The sequence below is a fragment of the Choloepus didactylus genome, chromosome 22, assembly GCF_015220235.1.
Source record: "Choloepus didactylus isolate mChoDid1 chromosome 22, mChoDid1.pri, whole genome shotgun sequence".
In the NCBI taxonomy this organism is placed as follows: Eukaryota; Metazoa; Chordata; class Mammalia; order Pilosa; family Megalonychidae; genus Choloepus; species Choloepus didactylus.
The window spans coordinates 30,635,199-30,651,671 of NC_051328.1; the positions used below are offsets into that span (position 1 = coordinate 30,635,199).

At 44.8% G+C, this 16,473-nt stretch overlaps 2 protein-coding genes across 3 annotated transcripts in view; both read right to left on the minus strand.

The window, feature by feature from the left end:
- The window catches only part of CFDP1 (craniofacial development protein 1), a 140,630-nt gene that overhangs the window by 11,418 nt on the left and 112,739 nt on the right, over positions 1 to 16,473 (minus strand). Inside the window, exon 6 of one of the 2 annotated variants that reach the window (XM_037815671.1) lies at positions 6,786 to 6,944. The exons of the other annotated variant lie outside the window; for it this stretch is intronic. Coding sequence (XP_037671599.1) covers positions 6,786 to 6,944 — 159 coding nt within the window. The remainder of the gene's footprint in view (positions 1 to 6,785; positions 6,945 to 16,473) is intronic. 2 annotated transcript variants of the gene reach the window in all.
- LOC119518493 (bifunctional 3'-phosphoadenosine 5'-phosphosulfate synthase 1) lies at positions 1,434 to 3,974 on the minus strand. Its single transcript, XM_037815670.1, has one exon. The coding sequence runs from the start codon at positions 3,892 to 3,894 to the stop codon at positions 2,020 to 2,022; it is 1,875 nt and encodes a 624-aa protein (XP_037671598.1). The 5' UTR covers positions 3,895 to 3,974; the 3' UTR covers positions 1,434 to 2,019.

Below are 16,473 nucleotides of genomic sequence, written 5' to 3' on the forward strand. Positions count from 1 at the left end.
AACTCTGCAAGCTAGCTAGCTGGCTCCTTGTTTCATGATTTCCCATCTCACACGTCCAAGAAGGTCAGAGAGCAAAGATGAGCCAACAATTTTCAGTAACAACTAAAGAGTTAAGTAATGGGATTGCTGGCATTATGTTGAGAGCTACCCTGACAGAAAGAAATGCTGCAACATCTACTGTATTTTAAAGAGAGCTGTAAAAATGCCTTTGATTCCTCAGAGGTTCTGACATGCTGGTATGTCATGGTGCAGCCAGGATGGCAGTGGTGCAGGGTGGGGTTGGTGATGGATATCACACAGGAGCCTCTGCAGAAGTAGTCATCTCCCAGGCCCCAGCTCAGGGCGCTGAAATTAGGAAACTGCCAGGGGTAGAGGATTCCTTCCAAAAGGAATGTTCCTGCATCGAGGATGTCAGTAGCTGCTGTCCAGCCCATGGTGGGAGGGAGGGTCCTGACGATGGCTCTGACCCACATGTTGGTAATGCCAATCCTCTCAACGGTGCAGGACAGCAGGTGTACAGGAAGATGGCAAAGACCCCCAGGGCCCCCGTGAGTGGATTCATCCCCAGGTCAGCAGGGCAACTCTTGGGACAGCACAGCAAGGGCAAAGGACATAGCTAGCAAGGCCTGCTCTTCGCCCTAACATATTTGAATCAAATGGCACTTGAAAAAGGGGCTGGTGGGCTTGGTAGCACAGTAGGTAAGGCCTACTCTAACAAAAGCAAGCAGGAAACAGAGGAAGTCAAAAGGTCTTGGCAATGCAAATCCAGCTGAAGTGGTTCTCACAACTAGAGCTGTAAGTCTGATTCTGGGTAATCAAGTAAAAACTCCACACACAACGTCACGTGGCAAATCGCCCACATGCAGCTTGATCTTTCCATCACTTTTCATCTTTTCTCTCTTTTCCCATTTCTACTGAGCCACTGATTACTGAAGCAGATTCTAATTCTATCAATTCCTTTTCATTTGGTTTTCTGGACAAAGATAGGCTGGGGGTGGGGGTGGGAAGGTGAAAGAGGTCTTGAATCATATATTTCTGCTTTGGTTTGACCTGAAGGTGCTGTTTTCAAAGAAAGGAGATACCACTCATTCTGGCCTAGGTTTGATTTGCTGGTTAAGGTTTCCGTTTAGTTGTGTGACGTACACGTACCTGAGGAGGTGAAAGTGCTGAAATGAAATCTACTGCTTACTGACATTCCTGAAAAGATGCATGCCCTTGTGAGGGGATTCCTGCACAGCTGTTCTTTGGGGATACCAGACACATCCTCCCACCCAACCTGTCAGAAGGCATGAAGAGAGAGCGCTGGGAGTCTGGCAGTCACCGGGGATGCCCGTGTCCTCTCTCCTCACTGGCTGCTGGGCACCACCACCTTCTTTCCTCCAATGGGAGGGGCCATCCCTTTACTTTTTTTTTTTTTTTTTTTTTTTATCAGGTAAATAAGCCAAAAATCTAACTTTATTGAATAAAGAAAGTTCATGCAGGGCTTACACAGATCATAAGAATAGTTTAAATTATAACAGCTGAGAGATCAATAGCTGACTGGAAGGAAGAAAGGCAGTTCATATTTGCAGTGTAGAAAAAAATATAATTGCCACAGATGTCTTGTAAAATTCCAAAACAAGCTCTAGCCAAGTTTATTATTTAGTGGCTTTTTCTTTTCTTTAAAGGGATGAAAAGTAAGATTCGATGTGTGTACTACTGGTTACGACCAAGATAACAGCTTGAAAAAATCGTAAGACAGAAACATACATATAATATAAAAAGACAAGATTTTAAAATCATATTGAAGGAGTATTAGCTATAATAAATGGAAAAGATACATTAAAACTGGCAGTGTGTTACACTAGTTCAAAACAGAAATCATGAGGCAGACGAAAACTGATGCTAGTTAAGGAAAACGGTCTGTTTTTAAGAAGTGCTTCCAGACATACGCCACCACAAAGCAAGGCCCACAGTGACTGTGTGGTCCCTGTGTGTTAATCAGTGAAGTGTCAAAGGTGGAGTGAGTAGGTTAACAGCTTAAACTTTCTCTAAAGTTTTGTAGTACTCCATCAGCACAGTCCAAGCCTTGGGAGCCATGAAACCCTCAGGAGGTTTCTGGCCTTCTTGGGCAAGTTTGCGCATTCGTGTTCCTGAAATAAATTCAAAGTCTTCGTGGTGTTCAGAGTCATAGTAGTCCATACGCTTCTGCTTTTTATTGTAAGCTGCCACTCTAAAGGGAACTATTTCCAAGGTGATTAGGCCAGGGGCCATTGTCAGCACTTTGGCACCATGAGTTGGGTCATAGAGATCCTTCCCTGTTTCTGGATGAGGCATGCCAGCAGGGTCTCGTCCAACAATGTAAAAATTGGCACCCGCAACCATTCGTGCTCTGCAATGCCACTGGACCTCAGTTGGTCCAGCATACATCATAGGAGATGGGAAGATGGCCACCACTGTTGTTTCAGGATTCAGGACTCCTTCCTCCAGCACTGCAGCATGCTGCTTCATACGCCACATCAAAGGAACATCATCATCCTTTGTCCAGCCACCAAGAGGGTGAAGGAGAAGGACAGGGCGCCGGTAGCCTCTCTCCAGGAGCTGCTTATGAGTGTCCTGCATTAATAGAGCATGTCCATTGTGCACCGGATTGCGTAATTGAAATGCAAAGACAGCATCAGCATTCATATCTTTAAACTTCTGCTTTAGCTCAGTGGGAGTAAGACGATACTGATCAAGACCATCATTCCAATAAATTCGGTCCAGGACTTGAAGATCTCCTCCAATCAGCCAATCTCCTTGTTCCATAACCATCTTGATGTAGGGATGGTTCTTGCACGTGGTCCCCCACTGTCTGGCACAGCGCTCTTCCTTCTTGTGCTCAAAAAACTCTGGATTACGAAGAATAGCCACGCGGTAGCCCTCATACATCAGAGCAAATGCTGTGCAGCCATCCAGCCTCTCTTTATCTTCTTGGGTAGCTGTCAGAACTATAGGTACTGACAAGTTAATGACACCCCCATCAAGAAGACAATCAAAATGAAGGCACTGCAAGTACTCCCTCTCTCTCATAAAGCCATTCAGTGGTGTTGCCCAACCTTCAGCCAAAACTTGCACCCACTGCATATCTACTTTATTAATTTTCAGTGCCGGTAACGTTTCTGCATCTGTTTTTGCCAAATGAAGTTTATTTTCTGGCACATACAGTTCTTTTACTTCGTAAGAAGCATCCACAGGTACAATGTCCCTTTCTTGTAGGAGTTCCACAACTTGCTGAATGCAGTCGTTTACATCACAGGAGTCTGTTTTCAGCACCAATTCAGGGGCCTCTGGTTTTTCATATTCAGAATCAATCCCTGTGAAACCTTTAATTTCTCCAGCCCGTGCTTTTTTGTACAGTCCTTTAACATCCCTCTGTTCACAAACATGCAGAGGAGCATCAACAAATACTTCAAAAAAAGGTAAACTTGCACCCTCATGAATTTGCCTTGCATTGTTGCGATCCTGAGTATAAGGTGATATAAAACTTGTGATACATACTAGGCCGGCATCTGCAAATAGCTTAGCAACTTCCGCAATGCGTCGAACATTCTCTTCCCTGTCTTCAGGACTAAACCCAAGATTCTTATTGAGACCCTGACGAATATTGTCACCATCCAAGGTATAACACGGAATACCATGGCACACTAAGTACTCCTCCAAAGCCATGCTTACTGTTGTCTTCCCTGCTCCAGATAAGCCTGTTAGCCAAACTGTGCAACCACGAAAGCCACCTCTGGTCCCCACCACCTGACCTCTCTTGTTCCTGCTCACATGGTGGGCTTGATAGGTAACATTAGTTGCTCTCTGCATCCCCCAGTTCTGCGCGTTATTGCTCAGCTTGACTTTCTTGCACAGGCTCCCAGGGATCTCCATAGGTGCAGAGCGCGCACGGCTGCTGAGGTTCTCTGCTCCGAGAAGTACCAGAAGGAGGAGAGGCCGGCTCCCCTTTACTTTTTAATAAGGATTATTATATTTTTCATTTCTAGATGTTCTTTTGGGTCTTTTCAAATCTTAGGTCATTTCTTATAGTTTTCTCTTCCTAAAAATATTTTCAAGCTTGTCATTTGCTTCTTTAAACACAATAAGCATAACTTTTAAAATCTGTATCGCATTTTCCCATTGTCTAAATTTTTTGTAGTTCTGACTCTGTGTCTACTGTTTTTCAAAGAGCCTTGTTTCCTCAGGTGAATGTTTAAAAACCACCTTTGAAAAAATTGGACAATAACCAAATACTGACCAATCTAGCTTCAAAGCCAGTCAAATCATCACAAGGGGAAAGATGTAATAGTACTTGCTGAACCGTAATTACTTCTACAAAAAAGCACAATCATAATATTTTAACTACAATCTAAGCTTATTCTCACCAGGGCTGCTGAAAAGGAATCTTTTAATCAGCCATTCATGACCTGAATTATGGCATATGAGATCAGTTTAAACATGGTACTTGTAAAAGGTCCTATAATGAATATGACAGTGAGCAAACATGACTCATAGACATTCTTCTGAGATAAACTCCTTGGGTTTCAGTGTCCCCTTTCCCCAGGTGATGACGCTTTCACTCTTGTTGGCATCTGTGTAAGAGAATTCAGGGGCCTGACCTGTCTCTGCCCAAACAGACCTTGAAGGCTTGGTTCTTGTGCTTCCCTCCTTTTCAACAATGAGGCCCTGGACGCACGTCTCAAAAATCTTCATGCCCTTCCCAATGTCACGTATTCTGAGGTTGGCTCTTTAGTGTATGTGCTGGAAGGGCTCACCTGCAGTCAGTTTTCCTGCTTTCTCCTCTAGAATTTTATCCAGTGGTCTAGTGATTTTCAACCCTGACAGTGCGTCACCTAAGGAGGGACTTAAAGATACAGATGTTTGTGACCCATCTCTTCTAGACTCTTGGTTCAGCAGAAGTGTACAGGGGTGGCCCTGTCACCTGAACATTGGAAAAGTCCCCAGGTGATTCTCACACTTAGTAATGGTGAGAGCCAGAGCTCCAGTCCCTTTCCTGGACTAGTGCTGGGCTCCTTTCATCTGCCCACAGGTGCCTGGCAAGGAAAGGGAGTGGAGGTGTGTGTGGGGGACACTGAAGAAGGCAGGTGAAAAGAGCAGGAGACAGGACACAGAAGCCATCAGATCTGCAGATCTGCAATCGCAATAATCAGATTGGTCGACTCATCTGGCCAAGGAGAGAAAGCCTGAAGCGAAGGAGGGAATGAGCAAAGCATTAAAGCTGCATTCTGTTAGCTGTTCTCCATCCCCTTTATGTGATTTTCCATGGCCTGAAGAAGTCTTCATTGGGTAGATGTCCTTTTCAATCTTGTTTCCTCTTCCTCTACATTTATTAACTCTCCCTTATCTCTCACAGCACCACTCCTTACTTTTACAACGCCTGTGTTAACTTGGCTAAGGTGAATGTGGGCCAACCCATATAATCAATCCTCAGAGAAGCAATAAAGTGCAGCCCTGGCAGCTCCCCTGCTGCCTGGGATCACTGTGCAAAACTGGGGAACAGAAAGGTGCTGGGAGGCACCAGAGCTTAATTAGAGAGTGGAAGAGGTCTGGGTGGAGTGCTGGAGAGTCAAGGCCCTTGAGACAACACTGATGGCCCTGCCTGTGCTTTGTCCCAGGCCTGCCTCAGATGCCCTTGACGTCTGGAAGTTAAATAAGTTCATAAACACATCTAAGCTTTTTTTGTTTTTTTCTTTTTTTTCTTAAATAACCTATTGGTCAACTTCTCAATACATTCAAATAATCTTGAAGCCTAATTTAGAAACATGACCTCCAAAAGAAATCTCTCCCTTTATTATCATTTAGCTTATTAATAACCTGAATGACCACCACTTAATGCACCCCTTTAGGCAACAGGCACTCTGCAAAGTGCTTTACATACATGTCAGGTATGTGTGCAATATGCACGTTATCTATATCTACATATTATCTCATGGAATCTCACAGCCACCCACGGAGGGTGGCATCATCCTGATTTTACCAGTGAAGAAGCCGAGCCTCAGAGACGCCCAGCTGCTGCCCGAGGACACCTTCCTGGGGAGGAGCAGGGCGAGGAGCACCCACGGCTGGGAATGGGGAATGGTGACCTTGAGTCACGGACCCATTTCTTCAGGACCCTTCTCTGTAGCTTCCTTCTGAGGCTCCCTAAGTCCTCACTGAATATTGTTTCTTTCTTTTCTTGTCACCAGGAAGACAAAAATGACAAGATGGGATCTGTTTTACAACCTGAACACATGGTTTATGGACATTCTCTTTGTATCCTCAAGTGGGGAGGAAGCCGGTGCCCGTGGTGCCTGGGATGCTGGCGGAGCCTGGAGGGCCAGGCGGGCTGCAGTCAGTGGTGTCCACAGAGGCCTTCCTTCCACGCAGGGAGTCCTGCCCTGGGCCACAAGACCCAGACAAAAAGGGTTAATCTCAGGATTATGTGGCCACATCTAGGTACTCTGTTGGCCCTGCTTTTGAAGCATCTGAGCTAGTCTGGCTTCTCAGAAGGCCAGATAATTCTGATCAGGCCAAGGGTGACAGAGTAAGCCAGATCCGACTACGTGAACAAAGTAGGCAACTCACAGTTCACTGGAGCTATAATTCAGCAAATGCAGCTTGACAGACATGGACACTCCCGGCGGGAGTGCTGCTCACAGGCCTGTTCCCTTCAGCCCCCATGGCTTTCTCATTGATAGGACTGGCCCCACAGAAGAACAGATCTTTGCTGACAAACCAGGTACTAACATTTTTTGTTTCACTGCAAAATGCTTCTACTTGCTTACCCTTCTTTCCCTCGATTATGGATGGCCAGTTCTTCACCAATCCCCTCTTCCTCCTTGAAGCTCTCCCAGTCCAACTTGGACTTCTCTAGGGTGCTCATTTTCTGCTTCTTGGCTCCAATTTTCCCCAAAAGGCTGCTCATGCCACTTGATCTTTTTAATCTAAGGAATAAGAAAACATGAAACAGGTAGCATGTAAAAACTAGGTACTCTTGACTAATGATTTTTCTGATTGGCATGGGGTTCCCTGGGTTAAAGCTGTTTATGTGAATGGGAGCCCTGTTCAGAGCTGTATATCTCCTCTCTACTGTGAGGAACCCTGAAAGCACACCAGAATTCCAATGCACCTTTCCTGTTCAACACCTCCGAAACCTTAGTTCCCCGAGACCTCAGAATGCTCAGTATGACAGGTCTCAGCTTGCAAGGAAGGCGGGCAGTGTGGATAAGAGGGCAGCTTTGCAGTCACAGGCCCAGTTCAAATTCCAGCTCTCATTAACTGTGTGACTTTAGGTGAGTTATTTAACCTCATGTCATCAGTTTCCTAATCTACAAAATAGATACTCTCTTACGGGGTTATAGTGTATCTTATATATGCAAAGTGCTTAAAACAGCACCTGGCTTGTAGCAAAGGTACAGTAAATGTTAGCCATTCTGAGTCACTGTCACAATTGCTGCACTAAAGCCTCAGGGAATTCTTCTAAGAGAAAAAGAGCCAGATCCTAATACTAATGAGCAGGAAGCCACAGTATCTTAAAAGGACTCTAAAATCAGTTTCCTTTCAACTCCTGTGAGTGAGAGCCCTGATTCTTCCTGGGGGTGGAGAACATTCCTCACCCCAAAGGCAGGGAATGTGCAGTCTGGGTCTGCGTGCTGCTGATGCTATCATGGGCTGTGGAAGAAATCCCATGCGCCCAGACTGAAGTCCTGGCAGGTAAAGTGTTTCCAGCAATGTTAAATATATGAGAGAAAAAGGGAGTATTAGGGGAAGAAACTATGGAAGGAATGTTGCTTTTGGTCTCTTTATGAAATAAATCATATATATCAGGATGCAGGAAACTGGAAGCTTTTTCTGTTTCAAAGGGATATAGAAGATATTTAAAACATTTAACAACGCTACGAGCTAACGTCACGAGGCTGACCGACGTCACCAATGACAATACTTATTGCTTGCCTAGGATGCTAGTTCTCCAAGTGCTTTCATAACCGTTTTCTCATCAGAGTCTCACTACAGCCTGTGAAAGAGGATCACTGAATCTCAGAGCTGGAGGGGCGCCTCTGAGATGACGTAATGTCCCCTGGCCCCCGCCTCCCTGCTGCACAGGGCTGAAGGACGATGCAGCACCCCTGCTTTGGGGTGAGCCAGGTGGTCAGTATCCACACAGACACAAGACCATTTGGCTAAACAAATACCCACAACATTCTCATTCTATTAACACTGGTGGAGAGGATGTGTGCTTCCCTGTTGATCATACCCCGCTACACGCAGAGCTGGAGATCAACTCAGGAATAGGTGGCGCAGTCGGCAGCATCCTTGTTTTTGAGGTGGACAAATAAACCAAGTTGAGAAAGGTTCACTGACATGACAGAGGTCAAACCAATGGAAGATGCACACCCAGGACACACCAAGGTCCCTCTTGCGTCTTGGTGTGGTGTACTGTTGTCTCTCCTCTAGGACAAGACGTTTACTTCAGGTATTTTCTGAGAGCTATTTTACTCACCAAATTTGCTTAAGACTCCAAAATAGCTCTTTATGAGCTTTCAATTAACATACTCTAAAAATTCTTTCCAGTTAATTCAAACCCTAAAACAATCTCTCCATCAACACACACACACACACGCACCTATCTTAATTTACCAGAAGTGGAGCACAGACTGGGAATATGGAAACTAAATCAGGATGGGCCTCAGTCCAGTATGACTGGCGACCTTATTAGCAGAGGAATTTGGATACAGTAGTATCAGAAGCCATAGAAGGAGACCAAAAGAGAGAGACTGCCATGTGAAAGAGGCAGAGACTGATGGCCAGCAAGCCACCACCAGAACGCTACCGACGTGGGAGAAAACATGGCCTGTCAATACCTTGATTTTGGACTTTGAGCTTCCAAATCTGAGAGACAAACAATTCCTGTTGTTTAAGCCAACCAGTGCAGTATCTGTTATAGCAGCCCTGACACACTCAACGATGTCACTGGATCACAGACCCAATTAGTAAAAGAGAATTCGCTCAGATTAGAAGATGTCCAGAACACTTTCAAATGCGGGACTTCTAAGGGAAATACATTTCCACTTTTATTCTCCAATCAGCTCTCAAAAAACCCAGGGTTCCCCATTTTGCCTGGGTAACACCACAGGCCTGCACACCTTCTATTCCCCTCTGCTTACACCTCTGGTAGCATTACCAGATTATACCAACTTTCTGACAAATCACATTAAGAAGTCTATGAAAAACTGATTTTGCTGCATAGCAGGTGAGGTTTCTAGAAAAGGGAAAAAACCCCATAAATTTCCCTTTGCTTTACTACTAAATATCAGTAAAATGTCACCTGCACTATTACGCTTTTGGGGAAAGTTTCTAGGTCTATCATCACTGGGTTATTAACACAGTTTATGGCTTGCTAATCTGACAGTCTCTAAAGTACTATAACCTGCCTTTTATTTGAGGCTTCATCAAAATGAATGACACACACACAGCAGCAGCCGAAACCTGTGAGAGGCTCATTATACTTGAAAGCATCTTCAGCTCCTTCCTGGAACCCGGTATGTAGGATCCCCACAGGTTTCCAAGCTCTTACACTTCCTTCCTTCTTGACAGGGGGCTTTCGGGGCACAGTCCTGGCTTCATGCCATCACAGCTTTCAGGAAGGCAGATTTAACCACATCCCTACAACTGCTGTTGAGGTACATCAATCAGGATTGCAGGAGAAAGCGGAGTGAGTCAAGAATGAGTTGCTGCCAAGGGGCAGGTGACCCTCTATGCCATCAAAGAACACTGCAGACAGCATGTCAGCAGTGCACCTCCCTCTTTGAGAACTGTGCCTAGCTGGAAGGCAGTAAATCAGGACCGGTTTCTTACAGGCTCTTGGCAGCTGTACCTACTGGAAAGCTGTGGAAGGAGCGCGGTCAGAATTCCCTTGGCGATTTCTCTGCTGTAAGGAACCAGTGCACCAGACCCCAGATCCACAGTATACAATCACTGTTTTCTCTTTGTTTTGGACCCTAAGCCACAAGGGCGAGGTGCTGTCACAAAGTCTGCTTTGACAGACACCCTGTCCCTTCCCCTCTCCTTGTAAGCTGTGAATTTTCTATTCTTGGTTCTAAGGTGTCACAGAAGACAAGTTATTCATTAAAAAGAGAACCCTTATTCACCTGTTGCAAGTTATTTTTGTTTCCTTGGCTGCTCAAGCAAATACCATGCAATGGGTTTGCTTAAACAATGGGAATGTATTAGCTCATGGTTTTGAGATTAGGAAAAAGTCCAAATCAAGTCATCATCAAGGTGATGCTCTCTTCCTGAAGACGGTAGTGTTCCGGGGCTGGCTGCCGGTGACCCCTGATCCTGGGCTCCCCTGTCATGTGGCAATGCACATGGCGGCCTCTCCGGGCCTCTCCGTTATCTTCTGGGTTCCGCTGACCTTCAGCTTTTTGCTTCTCATGGCTTTCTCTCTATCTGAATTTCAGTTTGTTTACAAAGGGCTCCACTAATAGGATTAAGACCCATCCTAATTGATTTGGGTCAGACTTTAACTAAAATAACCTCATCAAATGTCCTCCTTACAGTTGGTTCACACCTACAAGAACGGATTAATTTTTAAGAACATGTTTTTCTGGGGCCCATACATCTCCGAACTACCAAAGTCAAGAGAAATGTACCACGTACTTGCCCACTCACAGATACATCCAAAATATCATACTCATAGACTATATCCAGACTTTAATTACCAAGATGTTTTTTAAACTAACACTGACATTTCTACCACCTCCTCTTGAATGTCACACTACTTTATTGATCTTACTACGATAAATTCTCGGTAAAGACTAATCCTATCCAGGGAGCGTGGCCTTCCGCTCTGAACAGCCAGCTTCCCCGAGGACAGAGACTGGCGCATGCAGGTGAAGAGAACTGAACCAAGCTTGTCTTTTTCAGGTATTTTGTCCAGTCATCTACTAATCAGCAATGATCAACTCCTTTCCCTTCTGTACACAGCCCAATGACCTACCCCAACCGCAGATACCAACCAAGACCTGACACACAAAAAAGTCAGGAACTAAGAAAAGTAAAAGGGACAAGGAATACAAAATGACAAGCTATCTTTATCCTTTCTGAATTCAAAGTTTATGATAATTCGCCTGAACTTATTCTTTTTCTGTTTAGCACAAGAAATGTAATTTAAACAAAACTTCATTGCAACTAAATAATATACTCCATTCTGACAAGTCTGTCATAAAGATATCAGAGTCATTTGTTTGCTCTGCTTCATCCCCATTAGCATGGATGGACTCGGATTCATCCAACAGATTTTTGCAGTGAGAGCACTGCTCTTTTTCTGACCACTCCCAGTGATGCCTGGGAACCTACTGTTTGTTTATAAGAGGGACTGAACAGGCACTGGGAAAGTAACTTCCTAAGTGGAAATGTGGACAGGACACAACAACTGATTGTGAAGGAAGGTTGGAAGATCTTTTTTCTCCACAATCTTTAAAATCAGCACCAGGCACCCAGCTGTCTCAAAGAATAAAATTTTAGGTTTGGAAAGGAATTTAGACATTCATTCATTGTATTCATCCAACAGAGATTTCCTAAGAACTTGCTTGCTCAGCAGACACTGGCCAGCAACTGGGGACACAGAACTCTGAGACATAATCCTTAGCTTTGAGGAGAATATCTTGCGGAACTCAACATACAGGCAAACAGTAGCCACATCCCATCCTGTGATGAGCTGGGAGACAGTAGTGCATTCAGGCTATGACAACATAAGAGAGGAAGCAGCTGAGAGAGATCATCTAATCCAACCTCCTTATTTTACAGAGGAGTTAAATAAAATCCAAAAAGGTTAGAAACCTGTCCAAGTTCACAGTGGGAACTAAACTTGGGACCGGTAGCCAGTGCCTTTGATAGCTAGCCTACTGTCTTTTCCACCCTGCTTGCTGCTGGGGTGTGGGATAACCTTTGGAGAGTCCTTCCATACTTAAATTTCTGTCCTTACTTTGTGTGTGTGTGTGTGTCTGTGTGGGTATTCTTATTTCCCTTATTGTCTGGAGCTTCCTATACACAGGTCTGCATGTCTTACTCTTTCCTGACTCTCTCTACAGAGTGCTCCACAAACCTGCCCATGGTATGGAATCATTAATTGTGGATGAACTGAATCCCTGTCACATTGACAGTAGATGTATTCAAATGAATTTTTTTTTCATAATAACAAAAATTTTCTTGAACTGACTGGCCAGAAGAATTAGCTCCTGAAGTGGACCAGTAAGGACAGGGTCAAGACATGAACATGGAAGCACAAGGTGACCTTTACTTAGGACTCCAACATACAGAGCCTGCCAGGTCTACGCCTTCTGTCACACAACTTGCCTAACCACTAAAATGCAAATTCTTTGGAACAAAGATTCTTTGGCAGAAATATGCAGTTTCCTTCATATTTTTCATGTGTTTACAAGACAGGAGTGAACCTTTTTGTAGTTCATACATGAGATACTTTCGAGATCCATACAGGGGTTTGGAACTGGCAGGGTTCTCCTGGAGAAAATGGGAAGAAAGTTTATGATGATGATTCCTTGGTGAGAGCTATCTACCTGGAAGCACAGTTCTCTTTCAGATTGTCTCTGGATTTTGCTGGAATCCGCAATAATGGAAAGTTTAACCCAAATTTCTGAGCCAATTTCACTACCCACTTGTGTAAATCTCTAAGTAATCTCCTCAAAGCTTAACACTAAATTACTCAAGGAAAAGACTGGAAGGCCAGCGGTGTGTGAGGGAGAGAGCTTAACCCCATTTACTCCAAATGCTGTACTGATGCTATTCTGAGAGAGCCGGCACAGGAAAATGTCTTACTCAGGACCCCATGTTTTACCCTTTCTTGACTCTCTCTGCAGAGTGCGTTGGAAAACCAGAGAGAAGACAAAAAGTTCCAAATGCTTTTAAACATTTTGTGGCTTCAAAACTTGTCAGTACTCTTAAAATCTATTATTGAAGTTGATATAGTGCCAGCAAAAGAAAAAGTGGCATCTCTCTGTAAAAGGTGAAAAAAACACAAAAAAAAGGCAAATGGCAGCTTCACAGTTTTTACACAAATAGAATATGATTTGCTCCTCACTTTGGTTGCTTTTATGGCAATCCAAGAATAGAGGCCACTTAAGTTTGTCCGATTTGATTTCAGCCTCTATATGTCTATTTATAACGTGTATTTAACATAACTGGTTATTTCTGGTGGCAAAAAGTCCTGAATTCTAATCTATTCCAAAATAATCTCTTACAGAAAGCCCTTCCCAACTCTTCCCTCCCTATGTGTTGAGTGCAGAGCTCCATTTTGCCCTGCTCTGGCCTCACAGCTGACACTGTCAAAAAAGGAAGAATAAATTCTAGCTGACTTGGGTTCCAATGAGAGCTCTTCCTACACTGGATGATGCATCCATTCAGAGGCAGTAAGGCATGAACTGTCTTCTCAAAAGCTGCACAGCCACTCTAACTGCACAGTCTCCTGGTCTCTGCTTGATCAAGGATATAGTTTTGAGATGGTGGCTGGAGTTAGGGGTTTGTAGTGACACTGAAATGGATTTTTCCTCTTGGATAAGTTAACTGACTAACCGGGCAGTCTCGTTACGAGCACCATACTCCAAGAGAAAGCTAGTGCCCCTCTTCTCTGTGAAGAGTCCTCCGCTGGTCTATTGCTCTGCTGAAACCAGACACAGAGGGGAATGTGCTGTCTGCTTTTATTAATCTGTCAATTTCAGACCTGCCTGGTGCTGAGTTTGACAAGTGTTAGGAAGGAGCAGGTACTTTCACGCCCTTTCTCTTGATGCACAGAGGCATCAGTAATGCTTGGATCACATAAAGAATGCAGAAAGAAGGGTCGTGCAAAGACGCAAAGGGATCTCTATTGTCAGTTGGCATGTAAGCCTTAAGGTATTTGAGTGTTCATCCACTCGTATTTCTGAGGTTGTAATCTGATGGAACATGCTTTAGTTCTTTCAGAAAGAAAAATACCATTGTCTTAGTTTGCTAATGCTGAAGAATGCAAAACACCAGAGATGGATAGGCTTTTATAAAACGGGGGTTTATTTCACTAAACAATTACAGTCTTAAGGCCACAAAGCATCCAAGGTAACACCTCAGCAATTGGGTACCTTCACCGGAGGACGGCCAGTGGTGTCCGGACAACCTCTGTTAGCTAGGAAGGCAGCTGGCGTCTGCTCCAAAGCTCCGGCCTCAAAACGGCTTTCTCCCAGGACGTTCCTTTCTAGCAAGCTTGCTTCTCTTCAAAACATCACTCCCAGCTGCACTCTCTTTCTTCCCCCTGAATCAGCTCATTTATATAGCTCCACCGATAAGGGCCCACCCTGAATGGGCGGGGCCACGCCTCCATGGGAACATCTCATCAGAATCATTGCCCACAGCTGGGTGGGGCACATTCCAAGCAAATCCAACCATCACCAAAACGCCTGCCCCACACAAGACCACAAAGATAATGGCATTTGGGGGACACAATACACTCAAACCGGCACATTCCACCCCCTGAACCCCAAAATGACATTATCTTTCCAAATACAAAATATATTCATTTCATCACAATATCACAAAAACTTAAATCATTTCAGTAACAAAAGTTAAGTACAAAATCCCATCAAAATCAGTTTAGGCTTGGTCAGTTCTAAGGCATAATTCCCCTCTAGCTGTGGATCTGTGAACCTAGAACAAGTTATGTGCTTCCAATATACAAAGGAGAGACATTCATAGGATAAACATTTCCATTGCCATAAGGAGAAACAGTAAAGAAAACAGGGTTAACAGGAGCAAAACAGTTCCTAAAACCCACAGGACAAAGTCCATTAGATTTCAAAGTCCGAGAGTCATTTACAGAACAATGTTGCATCCTTGGGGCTTGAGAGAGTGGGAGCCTAACCCTTCCCAAGGGCCTTTTTGGCAGCCCGTTCCTCTCCAAACACTTAGGTGAGTGCTCCAACATTTCCACACACTGGGGAGACCACCTTCTCGGCCCCACCCTCCTCAAACATCGGGGCAGCTCCCGGATTCCCTTCCATCTCCGGGTCACACGCTCAACCCCTTCAGAACAGTGTGGTGGCAGCCAGGCTCTCCCCAATTCCCTGGAAATGTGCTCCACCCTCTTTGGGACCTGAGGTGGCAAAACTCTTCCAGAGCATTGAGGCGGAAAGCCCGCCCTCAACCTCCAGGGCAAACACACCCTTTCCATGCATGTGGGCTGCTCCGCTCTCCCAGCCCTAAACCTCTTGACTCCAGACCTCAACCTCCATGGCTCTGTCTTTGAAGAGATTTTTCCTTTAATTTTTTCCTTGTCTGTCTCCTCCAGTCCAGACCGGCAATGGCTCCGTCTATAAAGATCTCGCAAAAATTCTGTTGGCTTTGCATGAAGCATGCAGGGGTCAAAGCCATCAGACAATAGGAGTTTCCACAAATCCTTTCTGCTTAACTCCTTATCCAATCTTGGCTTGTCCTCAGGTTGGGCTGTAGCTTCTGGGATTCTACCCACTGGAAGCCCATAATTTTCCAAGCCATCAACTTCTGGTTTCTTTGAACCCAAGAGTTCAGTTCTAAGTTTATCTCTCTCTGCTCGCATTTTACTATAAGCTGCAAGGAGAAGCCAGGATACGTCCTCCACACGTAGTCTGGAGATCTCCTCAGCTAAGTATTCCAGGTCGTTGCTTCCAGATTCTTCCTTCCATCTGAGACCAGGACTCAATTTTGCCAAATTTTGTGCCACTTTAAAACAAGGATCACCTTTCTTCCAGTTTGCAACAACACATTCATCATTTCTGCTCAAGTCCTCATCAGAAGTATCTTTAGAGTCCATATTTCCACAAACAGTCTCTTTAAAGCAGTTTTGGCCTTTTCTATCAAGCTCCTCACAATTCTTCCAGAGTCTTCCCCTTATCCATTTGAAAAGCCGTTCCAACATGTTTGGTATTTGCAAACACAGCAGCAAAAGCACCCCACTCCTGGTACCAAAATCTGTCTTAGTTTGCTAATGCTGAAGAATGCAAAACACCAGAGATGGATAGGCTTTTATAAAACGGGGGTTTATTTCACTAAACAATTACAGTCTTAAGGCCACAAAGCATCCAAGGTAACACCTCAGCAATCGGGTACCTTCACCGGAGGACGGCCAGTGGTGTCCGGACAACCTCTGTTAGCTAGGAAGGCAGCTGGCGTCTGCTCCAAAGCTCCGGCCTCAAAACGGCTTTCTCCCAGGACGTTCCTTTCTAGCAAGCTTGCTTCTCTTCAAAACATCACTCCCAGCTGCACTCTCTTTCTTCCCCCCCGAATCAGCTCATTTATATAGCTCCACCGATAAGGGCCCACCCTGAATGGGCGGGGCCACGCCTCCATGGGAACATCTCATCAGAATCATTGCCCACAGCTGGGTGGGGCACATTCCAAGCAAATCCAACCATCACCAAAACGCCTGCCCCACACAAGACCACAAAGATAATG

Excerpts from the sequence above, each read along its gene's own strand:
- LOC119518493 (XM_037815670.1), bottom strand. The coding sequence starts at position 3,894 with ATGGAGATCCCTGGGAGCCTGTGCAAGAAAGTCAAGCTGAGCAATAAC.